The sequence below is a fragment of the Podarcis cretensis genome (genome assembly GCF_951804945.1).
Source record: "Podarcis cretensis genome assembly, chromosome: 3".
Lineage (NCBI taxonomy): Eukaryota > Metazoa > Chordata > Lepidosauria > Squamata > Lacertidae > Podarcis > Podarcis cretensis.
In genome coordinates, this window is record NC_137172.1 from 30,765,359 (window position 1) to 30,782,761 (window position 17,403).

Below are 17,403 nucleotides of genomic sequence, written 5' to 3' on the forward strand. Positions count from 1 at the left end.
TCAATAAGCTTAACTTTTATCTCTGAACTTTGTCACCATAGTTTTTTCCTACAAAAACAACACTCTTAACAGTATAATTCCCAGAAGATTGTCACTGAGAGAGGGAAATATTAAAGGAGTTGAGTTCTTAGTATAAATGGTTACTTTTTCCAAAGCAGAAGTTTAATGTAGAATGAAACACAACTCAAGCCCAATGTAATTAAATTTGTTTTTTTTTTAATATACTTGTCTTAACTGCAGTTCACAAGGGAATTGTTCTGATCTAGCTGTGCAGTATCCCAATATATGTCATTGGACAGCTCATAAATAGTTGATTCCTGCTTAAGCTGAATATACTTGTTCTAAAAACAAATCCTGATAGTCTTCTGCGCAATAAGCCCCATATCAGGAAGTTTTTAATGTTTGATGTTTTAGTATGTTCTGATATATGCTGTGAGCTGCCCAGAATAGCTGGGAAAATCCAGCACCAGATGGGGTATAAATAATAAAATTATTATTATTATTAAGATTCACCTTATGGTCCCTGGGTGGGTTACAACACTGAAGCACAAGATTAAAAGAGTTAAAATTTCTTGCAATCACGAAAATAAGGTGGGTCTGAAAAATAAAACACTTCAAATGTCAAAAGCCAATGCAAAATGGTTCTTGAATTAGCATTGTAATATTTTGTTCTTTGAAGCACCTTCATGTGTTTTCCAGTCAATAAATTATTCCTCTACCTCAGTATCTTGGAGCAAGGGGCTATAATGTATGCATGTATAGAGGTATTGCTCTAAAAAGGACTACTTCAGATGTGATTGTTTCCTTACATGTGAGTGTACATGACTACCTAAATTCTGTAGGCGGCTTTGGAAATTTCAGCTCCCCATAGGACTCTTTCATTTGATGTAAATACACTATGTTGTTACAAAGTCTGCCAGTATGATTTCCCCCCCAAACCAGGCAACATGCCCAGATTTAACCTGAAGTTAGTTCTGGAAAGGAACAATCAGTTTACTTTTCATATATACACACACAGGAATGATCCCAAAACTGGAAAATATGGCATATTAATCAGTTAATACCCAACTGGAAGAAATGGATGTTTCAAGTGGAAGATGCACTTTTGCACCTATATGGGAGCTGCCTTCAGTGCCTAAGGGGAACTGGGAGAGAGGTGGACTGTCTTTAGTCTCCCTCTCTGCCATTTGTAGTGAAAGAATGTGTGGATTTGGGAAGGTGACAGAATTAGGGCATCTACAAAGTCCCATCCATCACTGTGGGTACCATGCTGTATAATCTGGTATTCTGGCTGACCTGAAAGGAAAGTGGCAAAGTGTTCCAATACAAAGAGTAAAAACTCATTGATTTGGTTTTTTTTTTAGGTCTCTGCCTAATAACTTTTTCATGTTGAGTCCTGAAAGTGGAGTGTTTCTCTTCTTTCAGCTGTTTTCTTTGGGAGGGGTGTGTGTGTTTCCTCCCTCCCCAAAATACAGCTCTCTGGGTTGCCAAGAAACCCAACGGTGAGAGTAAGCACACATGCACACGCTTGGGTTGCAATCCCGTAGGCACTTACCCAGGAGTAAGTTTCACTGAACTCAATGGGGCTTGCTTTGGAGTAGGTCTGCCCAAGAACGCCATACCAGCGTCTGGATAAAGGCGGGGGCGCCTGCAGCGACGGCGCCTGCCAAGCGAGAAGCTGGCAAAGGAACCGGGCCGAGGGAGGCATGGCCCGGCCTAGGCCCGCCTCGGGTTAAAGTTCTCCCGCCTGCGACACGGCTTCCCCCTCGGCAACCATGGCCGCGTCGCTAGGCCGGTTCTCGATGCCTGCGCTGCCGTCCTCCCGCCTGGCCTTGTTCTGCGCCTCGGTGGCCGTGGTGGGCCTGGGAGCCGCCGCGGCCTGGCGCTGGGGCCGGCGCCGCGCACGCCGAGAGCTGGTGCGGGTGGGCGCCGTGTCCAGCCTCGCCATCTACCCGGTCAAGTCCTGCCAGGGGCTGCCCCTCGAGAGCGCCGAGCTGACCAAGCTGGGCGTCCGCAGCGGAGACCTGCGCGACAGGCAAGGAGAGGGGGCGGAGGGCGCAAGAGCGGGAGGGCGGAGGAAAATGGAGGGAGGGAGGGAGGCGGCGAGGCTCGGCTTCCTTTCGAGAGTGGAGGGGAAGGAATGTGGGGCCGGGGGCGGAGGAAGGGCCGCGTGTGTGGTTAGGCCGTACTGTGGCGACTTGAAGACTTAACGGGCTTCTAATGGCACCATAAAGCTCTCGCGGACCGCTGCGTCCGCTTCCTTCTCCCGCGCGCCTGTGCAGGCCGCTGCAATTCTTCACGCGTGGGACAAACTTGGCGCGCAGACGAATGAGGCCAGTTTAGCGCCTCCCTCCCTTATTGGTGTGAGAACCGTGTTGGTTTCGGGGTGTCTGCGCGTCGTTTTTTGGGGAAGGGGGCGGGCGGCCCTATTTGCAGCTGCTACCCGCGCGCAGGTGGGGACGCAGGTGGCGCTGTGGGTTAAAGCCTCAGCGCCTAGGGCTTGCCGATCGAAAGGTCGGCGGTTCGAATACCTGCGGCGGGGTGCGCTCCCGCTGCTCGGTCCCAGCGCCTGCCAACCTAGCAGTTCGAAAGCACCTCCGGGTGCAAGTAGATAAATAGGGACCGCTTACCAGCGGGAAGGTAAATGGCGTTTCCGTGTGCGGCTCTGGCTCTGGCTCTGGCTCTGGCTCTGGCTCTGGCCAGAGCAGCGATGTCACGCTGGCCACGTGACCCGGAAGTGTCTCCGGACAGCGCTGGCCCCTGGCCTCTTAAGTGAGATGGGCGCACAACCCCAGAGTTTGTCAAGACTGGCCCGTACGGGCAGGGGTACCTTTACCTTTACCTTTACCCGCACGCAACGAAGCTTCTTAGGACCCTTGCGCCTGCAGGCGAAGCCCGTTCTGCCCTGAGTGCTGCTGCTGTTGCTACACGTGTCCCAGAGCTTCAGTCAGGCGGTGTCCGTGGGGACAGTGGCCTAGCGTGGGTTGTCAGCACCCGGGGCAAGGCAAGTAATTTGCGCCCCCTAACCCGTGGATTTGCACCCCCTAACCCTAACCCCCAGATGTTGCGCCCGGTGCGGCCGGCCCCCCTGCACCCCCCGCGCTACGCCACTGCGTGGGGAATTACAATCTGGAATTCTATGACCTTTGTTGTCTTATTTATTAAATTTCTATACCGCCCTTCATCCGAGGATCACCAGCTGTTTGCAATATAAAAACACAAAAATGCATAACATAGTAAGGTAAGGTAAAGGACCCCTGGACGGCTGAGTCCAGTCAAAGGTGACTATGGGGTGCAGCGCTCGTCTCACTTGAGGCCAAGGGGGCTGCCATTTGTCCACAGACAGCTTTCCGGGTCATGTGGCCAGCATGACTAAACTTCTACTGGTGCACAGAGGACCGTGAGGAGTTCCAGAGTGCATGGAAACACCATTTGCCTTCTTACCACATCGGAACCTATTTATCTACTTGCCCTGGTATGCTTTCAAACTGCTAGGTTGGCAGAAACTGGGACAGCAACGAGAGCTCACCAATCGGCAAGCCCAAGAGGCTCAGTGGTTTAGACCACAGCGCCACCCGCATCCCTTGCATAAAAATAGTAACAGCGACAGCAGCACCACCCCCAGTTTAAAAGGCCTTGTTGTTGTTGTTGGCATCCATCTGCCAATAGAGTGTGCCTTTGGGGTTGAAGGAGAATTACACCGCCAGTGGGTGTAGAGACCGATAGGGGAGAGACATGTTTTGTTGCAGCTGGGTCAGATGAAGGCATCCAGTTGTGTTCTGCAACAAACCACTTCATTTATCAATAAGGATGCTTGCTTTGATAGTGTGTTAAAATATTGCTATAGGTTTATAGGTGCTAGCATATGGGGCGTCAAAGCTAGACACATGTGCATTTAAGCCAGTCCCAGTGTGTAATTAAACTGTGTGCTAGACTTAGCTAATCCTTCAATTAAGCTAAGTGTCAAAAGCCAATTAAGCCAGGACATGCCTCCTGTGTGAGGTGTTACTTTGGAGTAATGAATCGTTAGCATTTCAAAGGATGAAAGGGCAAATCTCATTAGCAAATGGCTGGGTTTCCTCCCTCCCTCAGCCGAGAGTTTAGTTCATAAATACAAGGCCAGTGTTTTAGGTAGGTGGCAGTTTAGAATGGCAGTAAGGAGCTAAGCAATGGACTGGAGCGAGAGTCAAAAAGCAGGATGCTGATGTCTGTTTTGGATCCAGTGCTGTGGCTATGGGGGAAGCCAGAACCTCTTGGAATGTAATGCTGGAGATCCCTCCCCTTATAAACCTGTGTAATTAAACCATATATCATAAAGACACCACAGTCTCTGTTGTGCCTCGTGATCTAAATGGAATCAAAGAATGCAGATAAGCACTCCTTGTAGTCCTGGAATCTTACACAGCTTGGAGATTGGGGTGGCAGGTAACAATATTTTTCTCATGGCCTGTCAGCAATTTAGGTATAACATTTAAAGGATTAACAATTCTCTCTATGTTTAATCATAGATTTTGGCTTGTGATTAAGGAAGATGGTCATATGGTCACAGCTCGGCAGGAGCCTCGCCTGGTTCTGGTCTCTGTAAATTGTGAAAATGGTCTCTTAATCCTGAATGCTCCAGAAATGAAGGAACTGACCATCCCTATCACTGCTCCTAAGAACAATCCAGTGAAGACTTGCAGGTGATGAATTAATAGGTTTTAGTCTCTCTCTTTTTTAAAAAAGGTAAAGGTACCCCTGCCCGTACGGGCCAGTCTTGACAGACTCTGGGGTTGTGCGCCCATCTCACTCAAGAGGCCAGGGGCCAGCGCTGTCCGGAGACACTTCCGGGTCACGTGGCCAGCGTGACATCGCTGCTCTGGCGAGCCAGAGCCGCACACGGAAACGCCGTTTACCTTCCCGCTGGTAAGCGGTCCCTATTTATCTACTTGCACCCGGAGGTGCTTTCGAACTGCTAGGTTGGCAGGCGCTGGGACCGAGCAGCGGGAGCGCACCCCACCGCAGGGATTCGAACCGCCAACCTTTCGATCGGCAAGTCCTAGGCGCTGAGGCTTTAAGCCACAGCGCCACCTGCGTCCCTCTCTTTTTTAATCGGGCTGAAAACATTACTTCCACATACTGTTTTCTCTTTGCCTTCTTGGCCTTTGTTGTTAGGTGTCACATGTCCCTAACTGTTCATGATGGTACTGAACAAGAGTCCAGTATCAAAGACAAAATAATCTGCGCTAGGACCTCTCTCTTAAAACCTGATTCATGATACTCAGATGGTTATATCAAACATATTGTTTTAATTATGCAGACCTGATCACCGTGAGTTCCGCTGTTTTGAGATTTTTCTAGATAATGTTTTATGGATACCCCAGTTTGCAGGAGGTTGGAATAGATTACGCTTGGGGGTCCCTTCCAACACTATGAGTCTATGATTCAAATAAATAAAGAAGTAATAAGGCCCACAGGCTAATGTGCCCCTGCTTGATTCATTTGTGTTCCCTACCTGAATTCCATTTCCCCCTTCTGTGCTTTCCCACTTCAAGGTGGGAATACAGTGGTACCTTGGGTAACACATGATTCAGGTAATAGACTCTGCTAACCCAGAAATAGTAACTTGGGTTAAGAACTTTGCTTCAGGATGAGAACAGAAATCGTGCTCTGGTGGCGCAGCAGCAGCAGGAGGAGGCCCCATTAGCTAAAGTGGTACCTCATGTTAAGAACAGTTTCAGGTTAAGAATGGACCTCCAGAACGAATTATGTTCTTAACCTGAGGTACAGTGGTGCCTCGCAAGATGAAATTAATCCGTTCCGCGAGTCTCTTCGTCTTGCGGTTTTTTCGTCTTGCGAAGCACTGCTATTAGCGGCTTAGCGGCTTAGCGGCTTAGAAAAAGGGGGGGGGAAGGGAAAAAACTCGCAAGAACTCGCAAGACGTTTCGTCTTGCGAAGCAAGTCCATAGGGAAATTCATCTTGCGAAGCACCTCAAAAGACGGAAAACTCTTTCGTCTAGCGAGTTTTTCGTCTTGTGAGGCATTCGTCTTGCGGGGCACCACTGTACCACTGTATCTTAAGGCTCACCCAAGTTCATCAAAAGTAGAAGTTTGAATAGGACAATGCTTGTTTACTAGTTCTGCATTGCTCGTCCTCTTTGAAAGCACATGATGCAGCTGGCACCAACTTTCCCATTCATCTAGCTAGTAATGTGTGCTTCATCCTGGAGAATAAAAGTCTTTAGTGCTACTACCGCTCATCTCAGCAGGAAAGAGTAGAGATGGGGGTGCAGATAAAAAGAGGGAGCTAATAGTGATGAGGCCTTGTGATGTTGAGAGAAAAGAAGTGTATGTTAAAAGAGTAGAGCACAGGAGGGAGGGCCAATAGAGAGAGGGATTTGTTTTTCTGTAACAAATTTAAATATTCAGACACACCCGAAGTGGTGTGAAGAGAAAATGCACAAAGGTGTGCAACGAGAAAAATAAAGTGAACAGCAAAGGGGTTAAAAATAAAACTGGAATAAAAACACAACAACATGGTTCTCTTGAATTAGTAAAGTGGACCTGAGGAAGATTTGAGTTGTACTCCCTTACAAGAATGTCTTCTTTTCAACTGAGGATAAAACCAACGTCCTTACAATGGTATTACCTTGTGTAGCACCTGTCTCCATTTTGTAATTTCCAACAGGGTGTTTGGGCTTGATATTCAAGGACGGGACTGTGGTGATGAAGTGGCTCATTGGTTCACCACTTTCTTGAAGTCAGAACCATATCGGCTGGTACATTATGAGACCGACATGGCGCCAAGAAAATGTGAAAAGATTCACAAACCTTTTCAACCTAATGATGAGGTTAGATAAATAAATATTGTTTTATTGTGAGCATTAATCATTTGCCATCCTGCTTAAAAAAAATAAATCCTTGCCATATTTTTACATCTGAATTGATAGCTGATTTTAAAAATGTAAGTCAGGACTAGCCTGGGACTAGTCATCATTCAGCCCAGACACTGAGGTCCAGCTCTGAGTGCCTTCTGGTGGTTCCCTTCCAGCAAGAAGTGAGAACCAGGGAACCAGGCAGAGGGCCTTTTCAGCAGTGGTGCCTGCCCTGTGGAACGCCCTCCCGTCAGATGTCAAGGAAATAAACAACTACCTGACTCTTAGAAGACATCTGTTTGATTTATTGTACTTTTAATATTCTGTTGGGAGCTGCCCAGAGTGACTGGGAAAACCCAGCCAGATGGGCAGTGCATAAAATAATAATAATAATAATAATAATAATAATAATAATAATAATATATAATAAATACTACATAAATAATAATTTACTTGGAGCCCTTGGCCTTTCTGAAAGAGGATGAGCCAGTGTGGTGTAATGGCTAGACTAGGACCTAGGTTTAAATATCTGCTCCGTCATGGACAGTGCTATTTTTGTAGGGGGGAGGGGAGGTGCCTAAACTCACCATGAACACCTCCCTTGTTCTCTTATAATGGCAATGGCACCCATCTGAGAACTGCTGGAACTGAGTTCAGGCTGGGGGAAAAGCCCTAGTCATGGAGTCATTCACTCTCAGCCAAACCTCACAGGGCTGTTGTGAGGATAAAATGGAGGATGAGGGGAACTGTGTATTCTACCTTGAGCTCCTTGGAGGAAAGGTGGGATGTAAATGCAATAAATAAACAAGTTAAAGTCTGAGAGACTGTTTTATCGATAGATAAGACTTCATGGGCTATTCATTGCATGGGATGTCACAAATTTTGAAACGTCTTCCTTGCATTCTAAGTACCGAAAGAGGGAAGAGATTAAGAGGTGTAAACTGGTGGGATTTTCCAGAGCTAATAATAAATGGCAAGGCAGCTTTTTGCTATTGCTGCTGAGGAATCTGTGGAATGTGCTCATGATGAATGTTTGAGAGGGATGCCAGGAAGATGCTTATTAACCTGCTATTGTAGTGACATTGGTAATATTTATGTATCTTTGCAACACAGGTTCCCTATAGTGACTGTGCCCCCCTCTTAATCATCTCAGACGCTTCAATGGAAGATTTAAATTCCAGAATGGAGAAGAAAATCAACATGCGACATTTTAGACCAAACATTACTGTTTCAGGCTGTGGAGCTTATGAGGAGGTAGAGAAAATGTTGTTTGTCTCCCTTTGGTTTCTAAAACAATTCATCCAAAATGTGTGCATGTTTAAAAAGAAACATTTTATGTGAGCATTTGGAAAAGCACCTGAGCTATAGTGTAGCAACTGCAGTATACAGTATGTATCTTAGATTATAGACAGTTACAAGGATTTTATGTTGGCAGCATTTACAACATGTGTAACTGAGGAGAAAGCAATCATTTCCATTTCCAGACTATTTACAAGATGCACTGATTTAAATGCAAACAGTAAGATAGGCTTTTCATTGAACCAATTTGTATTAATGAGCACCTAACCTAAATGTTTCACTTGGAGTGACATTATCTCTGTTTTCATTTTCATTTAAAAATAAGCAATCCAGATAGAGGACACAGGGCACAGGGATAGAATTTTAACCCATTCCTTCCTTACCATGATCCTGAAAAAATATATATACAGCAGTAGAACTGGTGTCGTTTTTTAATTTAAAGTAATAGGCATTGTGCAGGTATATTTCCAAGCCCTAAAAGTGATGAGCTTCAATGTTTCTTCTGCGTGACATTTCCTTTTGGAAAAGGATCTCCTTAGGGGCTTGCATGCACATTCCACTTTATTCACTGGTTACTGTACTGGTTAATATTTGCATAGCTAGCAGAAATATTAGCAGACAATTCAGCAGTCAGAACCCTACTCAGATGCACTTCTAGTGTTGTGTGGTGCTGCATAGCAGCTAGTATTCCCTCCATATAAACTTTCTAAGCATTCCTAGCAGAGCTAAGAGCTGGAATGCATATCCATTTGTTATGGGTTTGCCTCTAAAAATAATGCCTCCCATTTCCGTACACACACAACCTGCTGTTGAGATTTTATGTTCTCATTTTCTTTATGAGAAAATGCTTTGCATTTGGTTCCATATTGCAACCTTCTCAGCCAAGGTTATCTCACTTGGCCTTGAAATTTCCAAAAGTATTTTTCTCTTTGCTGCCGCCGCCTTATTTCTGAAATGTGGCAGGTCAGGATGAATCAGGATTTTCCAGTGTAATATGGTAGAACATGCCAAATCTAGCAAAAGGCACAGTGTCAAATCTCCCCCGCATTGTGAATGTTTGCACAATACTGCTATTATAATGATGATAGTCTCTGGAAGGCATTGTAACAATGAGGGTGTGTGTACAAAACAGAAACCTTGCTTATTTGATCACTAACCTGGTTGATTGGTTGGTCTGAAAGACAATAGTTTTGTCTAGGGACAGATTAATATCCCTTCAGCATTTTGGGGCACCAGCAGCTGAGCACACGGAAGGTAGAAATGCAAGTCCTAGAAAGTTTGGGCTAGAGTCACAATGGGCCCAAAGTGGAAGCTAATAAGCAGTTTCACATTAAGGCAGTATAAGAGATCAACAGGGGTGCAAAGGTGAGATGGAAGCAAGGGTTTAAAATGAGGAACCCACTTAAATGAGGACAGCAAGAAAAAGTGCTGGGAAGCACCAGATAGGAGGGCAGGGGTGTGGATTCTTCACCCTCAGGTGTCTCACCACAAAGGTGAACCAGTGCAGAGATAAGGAGGCTCCTGCTTTGAGGCTGAACCTGCAAGAGGGGCCTAGATGACCCTGGGTTTCCTTCTATGATTCTACTGAATTATGATACAGCTCTTTTGGAGGCTGCAGCTTGGTTAGTTAGTTTATAGTGGTAATATTGCCATCTTGTGGTGAAGTGTGGGAGAAGCAGCTTTGGCAGCATGCCAATGTGATCCGAATTTCGAGCTTTTAGCTGGGAGTAAAAGAATGGTGCCTCTCTCCTTCAGATCCTTAAACAGCTCATTCTAACCAAAGTGGACTCCTACTCCTTTACCTCACTTCTTCAGATCCTCCTCCTCCTAGTCCCTCTTCCTAGTCAACCCACACCAACTCTGCAACTGGCAGAGTGTCCGCCCTGTGCCTAAACATTCAGTGAAGCCCTCATTCAACCCAAAATGACATTCAGCCTTCCCTCAGAAGCAGCTGCACTGATTGTCAAAATCCCACAACTGGCTTTCCTCCCACAAGAATGGGAACTTTTACATAACCAGGCCATAGTGAGAATGAGATTGTGCATGTGCGCACACATTTGTGAAGGTGACTAGCTATTTGGGGAGCCATTGGAGTCTGAGGGGAAGAATGGCTCCAGCTTCCCCTTCATTCTTTCCCCTCCCCACGATTCAGTTCTTCTCTTTCATCTGTCTTCCATAACCCTTTTTTTTCTTTGTTGTGTGTTGCAGAATCTTCTCTCATGCTCTCTGCATCTACATGCCAGCTCCCTCCCCTCATTTTCCCTCCTGAAGCATCTACCCAGCTGCCCACATCTACACTATGTGTCCCTCTTTCTTTTCCCCTTTACTTACTAGATATAATGTCAGGACAATGAAGAAGTGGTGACGCAGGGTAGTAGTCAACTACTAAGATATAGGTAAAGGTAAAGGGACCATTAGGTCCAGTCGTGACCGACTCTGGGGTTGCGGTGCTCATCTCGCTTTACTGGCCGAGGGAGCCAGCGTACAGCTTCCAGGTCATGTGGCCAGCATGACTAAGCTGCTTCTGGCGAACCAGAGCAGTGCACGGAAATGCCGTTTATCTTCCCACCAGAGTGGTACCTATTTATCTACCTGCACTTTTACGTGCTTTCAAACTGCTAGGTTGGCAGGAGCAGGGACCGAGCAACGGGAGCTCACCCCATTGTGGGGATTCGAACCGCCGACCTTCTGATCGGCAAGTCCTAGGCTCTTGGTTTAGACCACATAGTTGGGATTAAAATCCACTGTTATTAATGGACCTAACATGGCCATATTCGGCAGTATCAGCAGGTCTACTTTGATTTAAACTTACCTGAATACTACCCACGATTGTCTTCACATAGGGGTCATGTAAAAAGCATGCAAGTCTCCCAATGTTGCTGAACTACACTACCCATCATCCCTGACTATTGGCCATGCTGGCTGGAACTGATGGGAGTTGGAGCCCAACCCACCTGGAGAGCCACAGGTTCCCTGTCCCTGTGCTATTGCAAGTTTTTGTCAGCATGTGGCAACTTTCAAGTTTTACCATATCGGGTTGCTTCCACAAAACCACTTTATCGCATGAAAACTGGGTTGGAAAGGGCCTTTTTGATGCCTCTTCCACTTAAAAACCAGCCATGGGAATTTGGTTTTGAAGAATGTAATAACTAGCCTTTCTGGCTCAGAAGAACAGTCCATGTAAGTAACTAGCCCATCTGCTAGGCTAAATAATTCCAGATGATGCAAAAGAAAAGTACTAATATAATCCTTCTTTCAGTCTTGTGGTTTAGCAACATCTGACCCTTTCATTAGAAAAAAACCTCATCATTTCCATTTTAGTTTTAAGCAGCTGCACAGCAGCAAATAGGGGGTGAAATCTGTTGAACTTGAGTATGAGAAGTTTAGTATGAAAGTAAACACAAATTGTTGCTTGATTTTCCCTTAGGACACCTGGGGCAAAGTTATAATTGGTGATGTGGAACTGAGAGAGGTGATGGCATGTGGCAGGTAAGCTTGGGGTTGGCAAAGGGAATAATCAGCTGTTTGATCCTGTTTACTACAAAATGTCGTTTGCCATTGCAGGTGTCTTCTTACAACTGTTGACCCAGAAAACGGCATCATAGACAGAAAGGAGCCACTGGAAACACTAAAAAGGTAAAGTATGACAGCAATCACGAACAGTTACACGTCTGGCATAGTGTTGGGGTGCTCCTCATTTATTGCTGGCAGCAAAATGCTGGTCTGTATCTTCGCCAATTTAACCCAGGTTTACCTTTATGGGGGGTGGGTGGGATTGATTTGGGAAGGGAAAACACTGTTGCCAATGACCTGCTTGTGATATCTCAATAACCCATTTGGAAGTTAGGCCCCTATCTGGAAACACCATTGCTCAGTAGATGAGTGGCACTGCTTCTGAAGCTAATCCTACGTACTGTGTTCCTTGAGACTTACACCCAAGTACCTTGTGTAGGACTGATGTGTATGCCACTTTTTAAAATTTAAAAATATGGCCTGTATTTGGGTAGTATACGTTTATGTCCATCAACTTTACCTTCCTGCGTTACTGCATATATTTCTAGGCCTTCATAGATTATATTCAGCACTGAAGGTAAACGAGTTCATTTGACTAGAGAGAACTCAGAGTAACTTCTAAGTTAAACATACAAAGGATTGTGCTCTGAGTCAAATATTTTTTTTAACTTTTGGATCAGGGTATTAAGAGGCAGCCAGTGATCTAGACTACCATTTGAAAGTAATTTCATGACTGAACTCCTTCAGCTTCAAACTGATGCTCAGAAAACAGGTATAGCTGCATCTAATGCAATAGCAAGCAATTTGCATACAACTCCCCTGTTGCATGATATGCTGAAGATCCCATTTGGGGGATAGAAAGCAATGCAACAATCCTTGCCTATTGAGATCAATAAGGTGCCTTCACTGTACTCTTTTTGGCACCAGCTAAAAACATACCTCTTTAGACAAGCCTACACAGAAGCTTAGAAAGTTGAGGCAATTTTAATCTGTTTTAGTACAGTGGTACCTTGGGTTAAGTACTTAATTCGTTCTGGAGGTCCGTTCTTAACCTCAAACTGTTCTTAACCTGAAGCACCACTTTAGCTAATGGGGCCTCCTGCTGCTGCCGTGCCACCGGCACATGATTTCTGTTCTCATCCTGAAGCAAAGTTCTTAACCTGAGGTATTATTTCTGGGTTAGCGGAGTCTGTAACCTGAAGTGTATGAACCTGAGGTACTACTGTATTTTAACTTTTGTTTAATTTAAAGTAGGGTTGTAATTTTTCTTGATTTTACTGTTTTATCTTTTGCAAACTGCTTTGGGTCCTACCCCCCAATTGAACAGTGTATCATTTTTATGAAATATGCAAACAAACAGGGTTCAAATTTGGATCTGTTATGGGTCAGGGCTAAGCCATGTGGAGACTGTTTTTGCTTGAAACCTCTCCATGCTTATCTCAAATGTCTAGTAGTGTAATTTGCCAAATCTCTGTACAGAACAGGAGTGGTAAACCTGTGGTCCTCCAGATGTTGCTGGACTCCCAGCTCCCCGCATCCCTGACCATAGGCCATGTGTGCTGGTGCTGATGAGAGTTGGGATCCAACAGCATCTGGAAAGGTTCTCCACCCCTGATACAGAATGTCTAAGACAGCACTGGTAATCTCTACATTCAGTTGAAGACGATGGGATACTTGATGCAAACCCGAGGCTCCATGTGGCAAGCCATGCTAGATGCAACAAACAGGGAGAGGTAGCCTTTCACTTACATAACCTAACATGTAAACCAGCCTGAGTGTTGCCCACTGAAACACCACGGACTACTGTTGCTATTATTTCTCCTAATATTGTTGTAAACATTTATTTAGCATCAGTAATGCTGCTTAGTTCTGTGACCGCCTCTCCTAGTATGTCCCACGGAGGACCTTACGGTCTTCAAACAAAAACACCTTGGAGGTCCCGGGCCACAGAGAGGTTAGGCTGGCCTCAACCAGAGCCAGGGCTTTTTTGGCTGTGGCTCCGATCTGGTGGAATGCTCTCTCACAAGACACTAGGGCCCTGCAGGACTTGACATCTTTCCGTAGGGCCTGCAACACAAAGCTGTTCCACCAGGCCTTTGGTAATTCTTCACAGAACTCTAGCCCAATGGTTGCCATCAATTTGATTTGAACTGATTTTATAATGAATTGATTTTAGAATGCTGTATTATTTTACTGTTGCTAGCCGCTCCGAGCCCGGCTTCGGCTGGGGAGGGTGGGATATAAATAAAATTTTATTATTATTATTATTAAGTATAGTACCCTTAGAAGAGCAGAATATGAAGGGCATTTTCTTAGTTAATTGTAGTACAGTTGTGCAACACTAATTAAATTGCACTGCAACAATTATTAATTCATTCACTCATTGCATTACATTTCTATACTGCTCCCCAGTAATTTTGTGTGAGCTTGTTGATTAATTAATCAACAGTGCAACTCGAACAAGAAATAAGTTTTAATTGAATTCAGCAAGACTTGCTCCCACATAAGTGGAGCTAGGATTGCAGTCCTAAGCATTATTTGATTAACCATTTCAGGCCAGGTCTGAAAATTAAGGGGAAACTTGGATTTTTTTAAAAGTCAGTTTTGGTTCCAGCAGGTTACCATATTAGGAAATGTAAAAGAGTACCTTAAAAACAACAGTTACTTTCTTGCAATGAATGTTAACTGAAAGTTATCTCATGCTTCCCTCAATATCTCAAAAAGGCACCACTATTGATATTTTGGTAATATACAAATGTATTTAATTGTATTGTTTAATTAATCATCTTCCTCTAAAACTATTAATCAACCAATAAGTCTTGCTTGGCTGACTGCTCTAATGATAACACAGAGGATCTCACAGGTTTCGGTTCCATAATCTGGTCTATCATATAACATTATCCGTCTAAATTTGCAGTAATAAAGCTTGAAGGTCTTATGTGGCACAGTCAGCGTCCAGGATTTTGCTAAGCCTTTAAGCCATTATAAATACAACTAAGTGTAAACTTTCAAGGGGGGCACCATAAATTTGGGCGAGAGAAGGTCTTCCGCAATCATCCCAAGAGCTCATCTGGCAAATGCAAAGTGCCTTCCTTGTCTGCGTGGGGAGAGTTTAGCATGACAGGACACTAAATCTCAGCCAAGTAAATGGTGAAAAGAAAATAATTCTCCTACCACTCTATCTCCACAATGTCTAAACAGCAAAAGTGATTCCTACCCCTCCATGCCCCCCATCAGTTACTTGACAAGCCCACAGCAGCCAGGGAAATAAATTTCAAAGTACCCAAGAGGTTTAAAAAGCCATTTTAACTCTTTCAGCTCCCTTCACAATTCACTTTTGTAAGACACCTTAGGAAAGTGAATGAGACGCTATTCTCAAAAGATGGAAGACTCTGCACGTCATTTAAAGTACCACTGTTACTGCGAAATACTTTTCTTGAGTGTTGTTGCCAGGATTAAACCTCCTGTGTGAAAAGCAGGTGCCCTGACAACTGAGCTATGGTCCTTCCTTAGAAGAAGTGCAGGATAAAAATAAATAAATGTAAAACTGGACCCTATGAGCCCCCTCAAAAGTTTTAAAATGTGGGGCAGCTGTGTAAAGAAACAGTCACATTGTGTGGGTAAATTTAAAGGTAACAGTGTTTTTCTCCCAATGTAACCTGTTTCTTCACACGCTAACAGTCCTTTGCCATAATTTCACTAATAAAGGTCCTAATTTTTTCTTTGCAGCTACCGCATGTGTGATCCCGCGGACAAGCATCTCTACAAATCTGCCCCCTTGTTTGGGAGCTTTTTCACAGTATCTAAACTTGGAACCATTAAAGTTGGAGACCCTGTGTATAAGATAATTGAATGTTAGGAAGGGGTCAGAGGACTCTTTGCCTTAAAGTGCTTGTCTGTGCAGCAGTTTTGCAATGTTGTTATCATAGGGCACAAACCAGCCAAATCTCAGCATTTAAAAATTCCTACTGATATCAGTGAAAGAAATTTAAGCACCTGTGTGTCTTGTTCATTCATTTGCCAAGTGTTTAGTTTTGGCTAATTTGTGCCCATACTTCCTGTCGGTTATAATTTTCCTTGGCTTCTTAGAGAAAAAGACCTGCATTGTAATTTGTAACTCAGATAAGTATAATGTTACCAGATAATTGTTTACTACCAACATTTTGAACTGAACTCTCGAAAGATGCCGAAACTTATGGGGGTGGAAACAGGAGTCCTGTGGTATACTGTGAAGACTAAAAGATATTTCTTTGTAGGCAAGATCACTTGGTTATACCCATGGTGTTATCCTTAGTGTCTCTCCCTTGTTTTTTTGGTCGCTGTTTTGGGAAGGCAGCATTTAAAATAGATAAGTAAATAAATAAATAAATATGTATTAATTGATTGTATCTGCACATGGCATCATAATGAACTACGTTAAATGTGTCCAGGCCTAATGATTTAGACATGCCACAGCTCATAATTCTTACTGCAGGGAAGGCCATGGTCCTTGGAGGGCAATCTGAGTTAATCTGTGATAAATGGTAGACTGATGGATCAATGATGTGCTTGATAAGACTGTGTTTGTTCATGGGAACAGATGGCACCCACCTGCAAGTTCATTTGATTTGAATGAATAGTCACAATTAGAGAGACTGCAGTTAAAAACATGCGATCCTTGTGTTGTATATACATTTGAAGGCACTTTGTAAAAGGCATTCTTGCAGTGCAATCCTAAACATGTTTATTCAGAAGTAATTCTCATTGAATTCATTGGGGCTTGCTCCCTAGTAAGTGTGCTTGTGATTGCATTTACTCAGGAGTAAGTTTTGTTGAACTGGGAGGTACAGTGGTGCCTCACAAGATGAAATTAATCCGTTCCGTGAGGCTCTTCGTATAGCGGTTTTTTCGTCTTGCGAAGCAAGCCCATTGACAGCTTAGCGGATTAGTGCTATTAGTGGTTTAGCGGCTTTTAGCGATCAGCTGTTAAGCGGCTTATCAGCGGATCAGCTGATAAGCGGCTTAGCGGCTTAGGAAAAGGGGGGGAAAGGGGGAAAAACCCGCAGGAACTCGCAAGACATTTTCATCTTGTGAAGCAAGCCCATAGGGAAATTTGTTTTGCGAAGCGCCTCCAAAACGGAAAACCCTTTCGTCTAGCGGGTTTTCCGTCTTGCGAGGCGTTCGTCTTGCGGGGCACCACTGTACTTCTGGGTAGACATGTGTAGGATTACACTGTTAGTGTTGCCTGTGAAAAGACCTAACTTTGAGAGTCCTTCCTGAAAACCTTGAACAGTAGATTCAGCTGATACTTAAAAAGATGTACTGCTAACTTTATCAGCAGCCCAGTGCTGCTCCTTCCAGCACAGAGAGACATTTTTTAAAATTAAGGGCAGATCTACATAAATTGTGGCACAGTGCTTAAACTCTTAGATGGACACTCCACTCAGATCAATCTGTAAGGCGTTTGGGGGTGGGGAAGGTGTGAACAGAAATGGCAAAATGCTCATGTGCCAATTCCAATATTAACTTTAGTGATCTGAATTAAAGTGGAAGGCAAGTGGAGTGAAATACCAGATACAGTGAAGCCCTATGCATGTCCAAAGTCCTAAATCCTAAAAAAAGCTTAACAACTTTGGGGTAAAATCATAAAAAAGCTCAACCACTCCAATCCTAAAAAACAACTTTGGCTGGCCCTCATGCATGTTCACTTCATCAAATCTGGCCCTCTTTGAAAAAAGTTTGGGCACCCCTGCCCTAG

General features: G+C 44.3%; 1 protein-coding gene across 1 annotated transcript; it reads left to right on the forward strand.

Annotated features, from left to right (window-relative positions):
• The first annotated feature begins 1,642 nt into the window (after positions 1–1,642).
• LOC307212215 (mitochondrial amidoxime reducing component 2-like) lies at positions 1,643–16,206 on the forward strand. The gene is made up of 7 exons (XM_079969332.1): positions 1,643–2,035; positions 4,509–4,682; positions 6,668–6,830; positions 7,968–8,108; positions 11,581–11,642; positions 11,718–11,789; positions 15,396–16,206. The coding sequence occupies exons 1-7, from the start codon at positions 1,776–1,778 to the stop codon at positions 15,523–15,525; spliced, it is 1,002 nt and encodes a 333-aa protein (XP_079825458.1). The 5' UTR covers positions 1,643–1,775; the 3' UTR covers positions 15,526–16,206.
• Positions 16,207–17,403: the final 1,197 nt, after the last annotated feature.